At 42.4% G+C, this 13,318-nt stretch overlaps 1 protein-coding gene across 3 annotated transcripts in view; it reads right to left on the bottom strand.

Moving 5' to 3' along the window:
• The window catches only part of LOC121284776 (transformer-2 protein homolog beta-like), a 47,929-nt gene extending 34,886 nt beyond the window's left edge, over positions 1 to 13,043 (bottom strand). For 2 of the 3 annotated variants that reach the window (XM_041200402.1, XM_041200403.1), the window contains exon 1: positions 12,892 to 13,043. In XM_041200402.1, the coding sequence (XP_041056336.1) occupies positions 12,892 to 12,927 (36 nt within the window). In that variant the 5' untranslated portion in view covers positions 12,928 to 13,043. Of the gene's footprint in view, positions 1 to 10,622; positions 10,668 to 12,891 lie in introns of those variants that run through there. The other variant, XM_041200405.1, reaches the window with a different exon arrangement.
• Between the last annotated feature and the right edge of the window lie 275 nt (positions 13,044 to 13,318).

Below are 13,318 nucleotides of genomic sequence, written 5' to 3'. Positions count from 1 at the left end.
AGCCATGCCAAAACTGGTGTTAGCCATCTTTTGACATCTCAATTTAATAAATAGCAAATTTATAACTGTGAATTTTCATGATAGTTCCATTGCATCATTTTAACATAGAACATCCCAACTTAGGCTGCATTCAGACCCAAGTACCTGAGATTAAAGAACAAGGTGTTATTCCATTGAATAACACCAACTGAACTGGGTGGTGAAAAGGAGTGGTAGAGAGAAAGAATTCAACTTAACTGATTTAACAACTTACATTTAAATAATGCCTTTAAATGTAGTGAAATGTTCTAAGGTGCCTCAAGGACTTTGTATCATTTGACAAGGAAATAATAGGGCAGGTGATCAAAAGCTTGGTCAAAGAGGTAGGTTTTAAGGGGTACCTTAAGAGAGAGGGACAATGTTGAAAGGCTATTCCAGATCTTGGGGCTCAGGCAAGTGAAAACACGTTGCCAAAGGTAGAGTGATTACATACAAACACACAAATGAGGAGTAGTAGGCCCTTTGGCCCCTCAAGCCTGTTCCGCCATTCAATAAGATCACAGCTGATCTGAATGTAACCTCAACCCCACATTCCTACCTACCCCCAATAACCTTTCACCCCCTTGTTAATCAAGAATCTATCCAGCTCTGCCTTAAAAATATTTAAAGATTCTGCTTCTACAGCCTTTTGAGGAAGAGTTTCAAAGACTCAGAACCCTCAGAAAAAAATTCTCATCTTAAATTGGCGACCCCTTATTTTTAAATAGTGACACCCTAGTTCTAGTTTCTCCCAGAGGGAACATCCTTTCCACATCTACCCTGTCAAGACCCCTCAGGAAAAAATAACGTGCACAAGCTGCCAGAATTGGAGGAGTAAAGCAGCACTGGAAGACAGCAGCAGATGTTGTGGACAGGCCAACAAGAATAGCTTGGGGTGACTCAACTAGCTTGGCAGGAGGTGGAAACCTAAGCATAAATTCAAAAGGAATGGGAGCAAAATTGAAATTTAAAAGCAAAAATTTAGCAAGTGAGTTTGGAAGACAGGGTAAAAAAAAGGCTAAAACATAGACAAAGGGGTTGTTAGTGATCAGTTTTATGGACTTCAATGCAAGGAGCCTGGTGAATAAGAGTGGGGTACAGACAAAAGTATGATAGCATAATCTATTACTGAAACAGTTACAAGGGAAGGAATGACATGCCAACATTCCTAGTCAGAGGGTTTTAGATAGAATAGAGTGGGGGGATTGCATTATTGGTTAAAGAAACAATTACAGCTGTGAGGAGGGATAATATGCTGATAGGATCATCAAATGAGGCTACGTGGGTTGAAGTGAAGAACAGAAAAGCGGCAATTCACACTGCTAGAGACACCAAAACAGGGAGAGAGAAGAGAAAAAATGTAGGTAAGTGCAGAGAAATACAGAAGTAATAGGGCAGGAATAGTAGGGGGATTTCAACTATCCTAATATTAACTGGAATAAAATTAGTTTAAAGGTATAGAGGATGCAGAATTCTTAAAATGCATTGAGGAGAACTTTTTAAACCAATACCTAATACGTCCAACAAGTGAATGAAACTGGAGAGGTGAAACCGATATCAGTCAGAGAATTCTAGTAGTTGTGGTAATAATTCAGTTAGATATGGTTTAATTGGAATAACTAAAGGATTAAATATACACAGAATAAATGTTCCAAATTAGGGAAAGAACAGTTTTACTGAGCTGAGGTGCGACTTGGCAAAAGCGGACCTGAAATAGCTATTTGAAATGTCAGAGCAGCGAGAAGCATTTAAGGCGGACCAGTCCTCACAAAAGAGATGGATGATGCAGCCATTGGACTTAAGGACTTTTGTGAAACATTGGATGGGATAAAAATGGCGAGAGGGAAATACTAAAGGAGTTTAGCATCTTTGAAAATGGATCAACCACCAGGCCCATATGAAACATTTCCCAGGCTGCCAAGGGACAAATTAGCAGAGGCTCTGACCATCATTTTCCAAACCACTAGCTTCAGGCAAGGTGCTGCAAGATGCTAATATATACATATATAAAAACAAAAAAACTGCGGATGCTGGAAATCCAAAACAAAAACAGAATTACCTGGAAAAACTCAGCAGGTCTGGCAGCATCGGCGGAGAAGAAAAGAGTTGACGTTTCGAGTCCTCATGACCCTTCGACAGAACTTGAGTTCGAGTCCAGGAAAGAGCTGAAATATAAGCTGGTTTAAGGTGTGTGTGTGGGGGGCGGAGAGATAGAGAGACAGAGAGGTGGAGGGGGTTGGTGTGGTTGTAGCGACAAACAAGCAGTGATAGAAGCAGATCATCAAAAGATGTCAACAACAATAGTACAATAGAACACATAGGTGTTAAAGATAAAGTTGGTGATATTATCTAAACGAATGTGCTAATTAAGAATGGATGGTAGGGCACTCAAGGTATAGCTCTAGTGGGTTTTTTTTTTTTATTTTATATAATGGAAATAGGTGGGAAAAGGAAAATCTTTATAATTTATTGGGAAAAAAAAAAAGAGAAGGGGGAAACAGAAAGGGGGTGGGGATGGGGGAGGGGACTCACGACCTAAAGTTGTTGAATTCAATATTCAGTCCGGAAGGCTGTAAAGTCCCTAGTCGGAAGATGAGGTGTTGTTCCTCCAGTTTGCGTTGGGCTTCACTGGAACAATGCAGCAAGCCAAGGACAGACATGTGGGCAAGAGAGCAGGGTGGAGTGTTAAAATGGCAAGCGACAGGGAGGTTTGGGTCATTCTTGCGGACAGACCGCAGGTGTTCTGCAAAGCGGTCGCCCAGTTTACGTTTGGTCTCTCCAATGTAGAGGAGACCACATTGGGAGCAACGAATGCAGTAGACTAAGTTGGGGGAAATGCAAGTGAAATGCTGCTTCACTTGAAAGGAGTGTTTGGGTCCTTGGACGGTGAGGAGAGAGGAAGTGAAGGGGCAGGTGTTGCATCTTTTGCGTGGGCAAGGGGTTGTGCCATAGGAGGGGGTTGAGGAGTAGGGGGTGATGGAGGAGTGGACCAGGGTGTCCCGGAGGGAGCGATCCCTACGGAATGCCGATAAGGGGGGTGAAGGGAAGATGTGTTTGGTAGTGGCATCATGCTGGAGTTGGCGGAAATGGCGGAGGATGATCCTTTGAATGCGGAGGCTGGTGGGGTGATAAGTGAGGACAAGGGGGACCCTATCATGTTTCTGGGAGGGAGGAGAAGGAGTGAGGGCGGATGCGCGGGAGATGGGCCGGACACGGTTGAGGGCCCTGTCAACGACCGTGGGTGGAAAACCTCGGTTAAGGAAGAAGGAGGACATGTCAGAGGAACTGTTTTTGAATGTAGCATCATCGGAACAGATGCGACGGAGGCGAAGGAACTGAGAGAATGGGATGGAGTCCTTACAGGAAGTGGGGTGTGAGGAGCTGTAGTCGAGATAGCTGTGGGTGTCGGTGGGTTTGTAATGGATATTGGTGGACAGTCTATCACCAGAGATTGAGACAGAGAGGTCAAGGAAGGGAAGGGAAGTGTCAGAGATGGACCACGTGAAAATGATGGAGGGGTGGAGATTGGAAGCAAAATTAATAAATTTTTCCAAGTCCTGACGAGAGCATGAAGCAGCACCGAAATAATCATCGATGTACCGGAGAAAGAGTTGTGGAAGGGGGCCGGAGTAGGACTGCAACAAGGAATGTTCCACATACCCCATAAAGAGACAGGCATAGCTGGGGCCCATGCGGGTACCCATAGCCACACCTTTTATTTGGAGGAAGTGAGAGGAGTTGAAGGAGAAATTGTTCAGCGTGAGAACAAGTTCGGCCAGACGGAGGAGAGTAGTGGTGGATGGGGATTGTTCGGGCCTCTGTTCGAGGAAGAAGCTAAGGGCCCTCAGACCATCCTGGTGGGGGATGGAGGTGTAGAGGGATTGGACGTCCATGGTGAAGAGGAAGCGGTAGGGGCCAGGGAACTGGAAATTGTTGATGTGACGTAAGGTGTCAGAGGAATCACGGATGTAGGTGGGAAGGGACTGGACAAGGGGAGAGAGAAGGGAGTCAAGATAACGAGAAATGAGTTCTGTGGGGCAGGAGCAAGCTGAGACGATCGGTCTACCGGGGCAGTTCTGTTTGTGGATTTTGGGTAGGAGATAGAAGCGGGCCGTCCGAGGTTGGGCAACTATCAGGTTGGAAGCTGTGGGAGGGAGATCCCCAGAGGAGATGAGGTCAGTGACAGTCCTGGAAACAATGGCTTGATGTTCAGTGGTGGGGTCATGGTCCAGGGAGAGGTAGGAGGAAGTGTCTGCGAGTTGACGCTCAGCCTCCGCGTGGTAGAGGTCAGTGCGCCAGACAACAACAGCACCACCCTTGTCAGCGGGTTTGATGACAATGTCAGGGTTGGACCTGAGAGAATGGAGTGCAGTAAGTTCAGAGAGAGACAGGTTAGAATGGGTGAGAGGAGCAGAGAAATTGAGACGACTAATGTCGCGCCGACAGTTCTCAATGAAAAGATCGAGAGAAGGTAAGAATCCAGAGGGAGGGGTCCAGGTGGAGGGAGAATATTGAAGATGGGTAAAAGGATCCGTTGAACTGGGAGAGGACTCCTGCCCAAAGAAGTGAGCCCGGAGACGAAGACGGCGGAAGAAGAGTTCAGTATCATGCCGAGCCCGAAATTCATTGAGGTGAGGGCGTAAGGGTATGAAACTATATATACCATTGTTTCATAAGGGAGGAAAGGACAGCTCAAGCAGGGTAGGGTTAGCTTGAGTAATTACAGGCCAATCAACCAGTGTTGTAATTATTGAAAAAAAATTGAGGCAGTATAGATCATTCAGAAAGGTCTAAATTAATACAGGACAATCAGCATGGTTTGCTAAGAGAAGGTTGTGTCTGACTAACTTGATATAAAATTTTGAGAAGGTTACAGTGAGGGTTGATGAGGTAGCATGTTTACTGTAGTCCACATGAATTTCAGCAAGGCTTTTGATGAAGTGCCAGACAGACAGGCCAGAAAAATAAGAGCCCATGGGATCCAAGGGCAAGTGTTAAGCTGGATCCAAAATTAGTTCCGGGCAAGAAGCAAAGGGTTTTTTGTGACAGAAGGCTTCTTCCAGTGGGGTTCCACAGGGTTTAGTACTAGTTCCCTTGCTTTTCGCGGCATATATTGATGATTTAGATTTAAATGTCAGGGGCATAATTAAGAAGCTTGCAAATGACAATGTAGTTGTGTGGGTGATAAAGGGGAAGAAAGCTACACAGTGCTTGAAGATATCAAAGAATGGTCAGGGTGCAGAAAAGTGGTCGTGGCAAGTGGAATCAAAACTAGTGTGTGTCAAGGAATAAATCTGGGGAAAGCAAACACAGCAAAAGAATATACAATAAATGGTAGGATACTCAAATGCTGAAAATAAAGGAATTTTGGAGTGCATGTCCACATATCCCTGAAGATAGGCAGGTAGGGAAGGTGGAATAATTTCCTTTAATAACCAAGGAACAGAACATAAGAGCAGGAATGTTATGCTTGTATACAACAGTAGCTAGGCTACAGCCAGATTACAGCATACAGTTCCTGTCACCACCTTACAGGGAGGACATGATCACACTGGTGAGGGTACAAAGTAGATTTACAAGATGCAAGGAATGAGAATTTTAGCCAGGGTCAAAGAATGAATAGGCTGAGGTTATTTTCTTTGGAACACAGATGGTTGAGGGAAGATTTAATTGAGGTGTATAAAATTAATGACGGGCCTAGATAAAGTGGATAGGGAGGACCAATCCCATTAGCAGGGAGGTCAATAACCAAAGGGTATAGATTTGTAGTAACTGATTATAGTGCAGATTTTGTCTGCACCGGAGTGCTGTTTTAGGCTGCAGTAAAGTGCTTAAGTTGGAGTTTGGTGACTGAGGGAGTTTAAAAGTTACATTCTATCTAAAGTCCAGTCTTTCAATTTAGCAATTAACTAAAAATTGCTGTTAGGATTGGAAGAAGGTGAAATTTAGTCCAGGCTTAAAACAGGGCTCATACAGGCTCTGATTGCAGCTGCAACTAATTAATTAGGTAACTGGCTTAATCAGGTTTCCATACGCTAGGTTCAGAGGCCATGGCTAAGGTATTAAACGAATACTTTGCATCTGCCTTTACCAGGTAGATATTACCCAGGCCATTGTGACATATGAGGAAACTCTTGTCACTAGAAGGGTTCAAAATTCATGAGGAGGAAGTATTGAATAGACTGTCAGGACTTCAAGTTGACAAGGCACCAGATGAGGTGCATCCAAGGATATTGAAGGGAGAGAGAATAGAAATTGCAGGGGCACTGGCCATAATTTTTCAGTCTTCCCTAGACTCAGGGGAGGTGCCAGAGGATTGGAGAATTGTAAACATTACCTCCTTGTGCAAAAAAGGTTAAAAGGAAAAGGCCAGCAATTACAGACCAGTCAATTTAACTTCAGTGGTGGGCAAGATTCGAGGAACAATTATTCAGGATAGAATTAGTCACATGGAAAAATTGAGTTGATAAGGAAGAGCCAGCATGGATTTCTGAAGGGGAAATCGTGTTTAACTAACTTGGAGTTTTTTGACGAGATAACAGACAAGGTCATATACATGGACCTTCAAAAGGCATTCGATACAGTGCCACACAACAGACTTGAGAGAAAAGTTCTTCCTCATGGAAAAGGGACAGTAGCAACATGGATACAAAATTGGCTGAAAAATAGGAAGCAGGGAGTAACAGTCAATAGATCTTTTTCGGGCCGGAAGGTTTGTAGCGGAGCTTCCCCAGGGGTTGGTATTGGGACCCTTGCTTTTCCTGATATATATTAATGATCTAGATCTTGGTCTGCAGAGGACAATTTCAAAGTTTGCGAATGATACAAAGCTTGGGCGTATTGTGGACTGCAAGGAGGATGGTGCGGAACTTCAAAAGGACATAGACAAGTCAGTGGAGCGGGCAGATGAAGTTCAACATGGAGGAGTGTGAGGTGATGCATTTTGGGAGGAAGAACATGGACAGGCAATATAAAATAAGGGGTGAAATTTTGAAGGGGGTGCAAGAGCAGAAAGTCTTGGGTACACATGTGCATAGATCATTGAAGGTAGGACATGTGGAGAGAGCAGTTAATAAAGCATCCTGGGCTTTGTCAATAGGGGCATAGAGTACAAGAGCAAGGAGGTTATGCTGAATTTATGTAAGAAACTCATTAGACCTCAGCTGGAGTATTGTGTACAATTCTGGGCACCACATTATAGGAAAGATGTGAATACATTGGAGAGAGTGCAGAAGAGGTTTACAAGAATGGTTCCAGGGATGAGAAACTTCAGGTATGAGGATAGATTGAAGAGGTTGTGACTGTTCTCCTTGGAGAGAAGGCAGCTAAGAAGAGATTTGATAGAGATCAAAAATCATGAGGAGGTTGGACAGAGAAGATAGGGAGAAGCTGTTCCCACTTGTAAAAGGGTCAAGACCGAGAGGGCACAGATTTAAAGTGCAAAAAAAAGCAAATGTAATGTGAAAAACCTTTTCACACGAGTGGTTTGGGTCTGGAATGCACTGCCTGGAACTGTGATGAAGGCAGGTTCAATCGAGGCATTCAAGAGGGCATTAGATGATTATTTGAATAGAAACAATGTGCAAGGGTACCGGAAAAGGCAGGGCAATGGCACTAGGTCATTATGCTCATTTGGAGAGCCGGTGCAAACATGATGAGCCGAATGGCCTCCCCTTCTGTGCTGTTAAAATTCTGGTGAGAGTGAAGTTCAGGAGAAATTTTTCGCCCAAAGAGTTGTTTGAATAATCCTTTTGATATTCACTTGAAGTGTCATAACCTAAAGGGCTACAAACCAATTAAGATGGAAAGCTTTTATTCAGCCAGCACAGACAAAAGGGGCCAAATGGCCTCCTTCTATGCTGTAAATTTTTTATGTTCCTAACAACGAGGAATAGTTTTCCTTCCTCACAGTCGAAAGATCAGCATTATCCATTAAAATGGGAGCCAGGAAGGGAGGTTGGGTGATCAGCAGTTTGTTGGGAACAAGGTTGAAGAGGAGTTGTGCCTCATGGTCATGATAAGCTTAGAGAAGGCATGAGGAGAGACAGAAAAGAGAAAGATAATATTCAGAACAAGGGCAAGGGGAACTTTAAGGGAAAGTTGACTCATTGGGCTCAGAAGTAGCAATGCTTTATTGCTTTATCTCTTTACTTCACAATTTAAAATGTAACGCTAACAATGACATCTCAAAGCCAAATATTTAGACACATGGAAGACCGTGGAACCACGAGTATGCAGTTCAACAGAGAAAGATGCAATAACCTCCAAATATCAGCATCTATACTAAGCAATCTTGATCTTGCACTCAAACACTTACATTGTGTTCATCCGTATATATTTATTGAATGTTATTTGTACAAGATGAACATGGCAACATGCAATTCTGTGAACAATGATACCCACCTCCACTAAATGGGGAACAATGAAATTTTCGACTACTTTACACTTAGACAGCCAACGTCTGAGAAACTGCTGTCATTCATGTATGTTGAGGAATTTAAAACAGCTTGCAAAACTAACATGAAAGATGTTTTCTCTCTGCCTCATATAAATACACTGTACCCAACCACTGCAATATACTGAGGGGATATGATCATTTTTGTGTCCATGTCTGTAAATACTGTTCTATATTATAGGATGTTTTTCACAGCTGATTCATGTCGACTTCCAAGCTTGTTTGTGAGAATGCAATGGCGGGGGGGGGGGGGGGGGGGGGGGGGGGGGGGGGGGGGGGGAGGGAGAGAGAGAAAGAGAGAGCGCGAGAGAAAGGGCTCCTAAATGGAATTACATTTACTTTTATCCTTGGGCTCTCAGTACTTTTGTTACACTATTCTAACAAGGTTTCTACCAATATCACTTCCTGGAGTCAGACCGACATATTCCATTGCAGATAAAAGCCTCAGACATGTTGCATCTCCATATCTCCAGTGCAGACAACAATTTCCTTTTGTCCCTGTCCTCACATTGTAAAGTATAGGAGATACTGACAACTTTTAAATGCACATTTCACTCACCATGGAAGGGTTAGCAATCAGGGGAAATAAAATTACATCGTCTGCTGCATAAAATTATGCCAATTTAGTGTCTTAATTTACAATACTACACTAATCGCAGAAAAATTCCAATTCTTTATTTTGATATCGTCTCAAATACCGTAGATCATTTAATCAAGTAGTCATGGCTACCCATGTCAGGATGAAGATTTGGCCTTGTCAGGCCAGAGACAAGGCAATGCACTAGGATTGGTGAAGAAGTGAAAACATGGCCCATTTAACAAAAGTAATAATAAACTGTACAACACAAATGTCAATGAGGCGCAGATTAGGGAACTGTAACATAATTTTACCAAAAATTAAATTCATCTACACACTATCACAGACCATTCTTCCTCCCTCTGACAGGCCTATCTGTTGGGTTCTGTCCACCTTTCTCCGATCTTACTTAAATGTCAGTTCACCTCAAATCTGATGAAGGATTAAATGCATGAACTGCCTAACATGTATATTCAGCATCTTGCTGTTATTTCATATTTTCAATATATGCAATTTTTTTCCCTTTTCTATATTTCATCACTATAAAGTATGGGACATGCATACTGGTTACTTATTATTCTCCCAGAATTCTCAAAAACAGTCACTAATCTGTGTATATCCTATAACTAATAGTCAAATGACAAGTTAACCATCAATGTTGCTCTCGTCTCTTCAAATAATATTCTACACAAATATAAGCATATCCTTTCATCAGAGTAAGCATAAAAAAGTCTCAGAACAGAACAATCTAACATACACACTAAGTTATGTGAATGATCTCATATCTCCATGAGCTTCAGTGAGACCAAAGAGGAGTGAATCATAACCAAAGATTTCAATTCATGGTTTTCACAAAAATGGATAATACCCTAGAATGTGATAACTAAATGACAAATAGAGTTTGCAGGATCCGATCAAAAACACTGGTAAAAATCCTGTGCAACAAACATAGAATTTGACTTAGTTACTGCAAATCAGTAGCCCTGATGTTGATGTGGAGCCCATTATACTGTCCATAAAATGAACACAGAAAATAATGGTTTTGCACAGATCAGATAGTATCTGAAAGAGAAAGATGACTGATACTGCAGGGACAAACCTTCATTAAAATACAGACTTCATCAATTCTAAGACAGGGTTCCATCTAAAAACAACAATATTTCATTCCCAGATTACAACTGACCCACTGTATGCTTCCACCATTTTCTATTATCAAAGATTTCCAGCATTTGTTTTTAAAGAAAGTTCTCAAACAGTGCAAACCGCTTCAAATTTGAATTTCTTGGACTCCAGTATCAGTACCAAAACCATTCCATGCACATTTGCAAGGTGCACTCTACACGTGCCGAATTAAAATATTGATTTTGAAAAAGGACTCAATTAATAATTTCCCCATGTGTCAGGGAACAAGATTACCACAAAGAAACCAAATTTAATTAATGCAGCTAAGTGGTTTTAATGGATAAGTAACCGCTAATAACCATAATTTCAACAATTGAAAAGCACACAAATACTGAAAACCTTAAATTTATTATCAACCTATAGTACAGTATGTAAATAAAAACAACGAACCTTTAATGCTTCTATCTTCTTTTGTCTTGGGACTCTTCCCTCATCAATGTCAGTGACACTACTAATAAATGTAAAATAACAGGTGCTCTGACAAACACTTTAGGGAGAGCTCCAACAATTTTTAAGCCTCTCTAAATGCAGGATAACAAAAAATAAACTTCCAGACATATGAAGAACAGGGTCTAACCAAAATTAGATCTTGCTCAGTGGGTCAAAGATACAAGGAAGGATTTCCCCAACCATATTCTGGAGCATTCATAGTTGGGCTTGGTGTCAAATTGTCAAAGCAATACATTTAGAAGGAAATACAAGGCACCATTTTAACCAGATATATATATTTAAAAGTATCTGAAACAGTTACTGTCCAAGTTTTGTAAGTTGCTGTCAGGGCACAATGAAATTACAACACTGTGCTAAGGAAGCAAAACATGGACTTGCGAGGGGGAGGGGGGTGTGGGACTTACCAATACTACAAATTCCTAATCTCAACCTCTGCTGCTTTGTGAAAAGGGACAAGCAGAACGTAAGCACGTTCCCATTAATGGGAAAGCTCTCTTACAGCTGAGTTCAACTATTCAAAAAAGCATAAGACCCAGAGGAAATTGGGTAACAGCTATTCTTATATGGAAAGTATTAATGCTGAACCCTAACATCTTACTTACTTTTTGGAACTCCCTCACCCTTGTCTTCTATTGTCGGTAGCTTCGATTATAAAACAGGGTTTTGGGAAAGGGGGGTTAAAGAGAAAAATATTCGCACAGTGATTTGGTAAAATACATTTGTCAGTAAAAATCATGGAAACTGCTTCCTTGCAAGTATGGTAACGGTTCAGTATTAAAATGTTAAAGATTAAAAGCTGCAATGCCTGTTAAATGTGATGAGATATTTGGCACTCTGAACCCATATTAAATTTGCTTTCAGATTATAGCTGTAAATTAAAGGCAGAAATTTAATCTGTACTCCTCCCCTATCAAGCCCTAGACTTCTGACTTATTATTTTGCATGTTCAGGGCAGGAACAAAACTGAAGAAAATTCATACCAAGCCATTAACATTGAGATTAAATTATATATAAAATATAAACAAGCTATATTAATACAGGATAAAAAAGCTTGTTACTTTTGGGAGAAAAACAATTGAATCATGTAAATTTGAGCACTTGAGGTTAAACACTGCAAACTGACAACTCCATAAAATAGAACTTTAATGTTTTATTTCCTGATTCCCACAAGCCACGTTCGCCAACTGCCAACATCCAAAATTTACTTCCACTGCCTGTGATGTTTCGTCACCACCCTCACGACATTGATCTGCCCACCCTCTCCCAAAATGGTAACTTCAGAAAGTAGCTCTGGATATGACCAGAACAACTATTCAGGTTTGCCTAAATTCTGCTTGTAACCCAGGATCGTGGATGCACTGCAGAAAGCAGGAAAGGCATACCATCACTTGCAGGCTCGTGCTGCTGCTTCCTCTCCAATCTGCCCCATACCCACAAACAAAAATACAGGAAACGCATGGATTCGTTTATTTCCACTCCTCTGAAGAGTCCCATTTGAAATGCAGAACTATTTTCTAACAAACTTCTGTAATTTCCCCCGAATTATTCTTTTCAAAAAATGACGGAGAACCCTTAAATTAGAAACCGGCTTCATTGCCTATTGATTGTATTAAACGGCCTTTCTGCACGATATGAACTACTGTTGCAGACAAGTGGTTGCACGTGGATCACGACTGCAGGAGGAGCGCGCGGGCATGTTCCGCATCTCTCCACTCCCCACCCCCCATCTTAAATAATGAAGACAAAAATCCACCCCCCGTCTTAAATAACAAAAGGCATCAAAAGCAGATTTCAAAATGCATCCACCAACAAGCGCTGAAATACAGCAATAACCAGCCAAGCGCAAAGAAACGACAGCTTCACTGGAGCCTGGCCAGCTCCACCATCGCCACGCGCCCTGATTGACACCAACATGCAGCCAATCAGAAGGCGCAAAGCACATCCTCCCCAGGAGGCTTTCCGCTCCCTCATTGGTCCAGTCCGGTCTCAGAGCGTTAACAGGCTCCACACGCACCAGTTAAAGCCCCCGCCCGAGACACCGCGCACAACAATTGGACGCCTGGCGAAGCGCCAGAGCCAATCGGCCTGAAAGGGAAGGCGGGACTGATTGGCCGAGGGGCGGGTCCTCACCAGAACATTCGCAGAGCAAAAAAACCCCGGAGACCGACATTATAAAAAGAAAATCGACGATATTTCGACAAAAACTCACCCTTTCGATATAAGTTTGTTCTTCAGTGTCGCTCATGATGGCAGCTATGAAAACGAAATGCTTCAAACTATTCAAGGGGGGGGGGGGGGGGAAGGGGAGAAGGGGGAAATGAAAAAAACAAAAGCTGAGCGCCAGAGCCCTTCACAACGCCACCTACCTCGAGCTCTGCACTACAGGAAGTGACGACATTTACCTGACGCACTTCCGCCCACAGGTCGTTGCTAGGGTCTTTTGTTGTTATTGTTGTTTGGGGGGGCGGGGTTAGTCAGATTTCATTGAGGTACAATTTCTCATTTACTTTTTCAACCAGGATGGTTCGGTGCCTGGATAAAAGCAAAAAACTGCGGATGCTGGAAATCGAAAACAAAATTACCTGGAAAAGCTCAGCAGGTCTGGCAACATCTGCGGAGAGGAGCACAGTTAACGT

Source organism: Carcharodon carcharias, chromosome 12, assembly GCF_017639515.1.
Source record: "Carcharodon carcharias isolate sCarCar2 chromosome 12, sCarCar2.pri, whole genome shotgun sequence".
Lineage (NCBI taxonomy): Eukaryota > Metazoa > Chordata > Chondrichthyes > Lamniformes > Lamnidae > Carcharodon > Carcharodon carcharias.
This window is presented reverse-complemented; position numbering and strand designations above follow the sequence as displayed.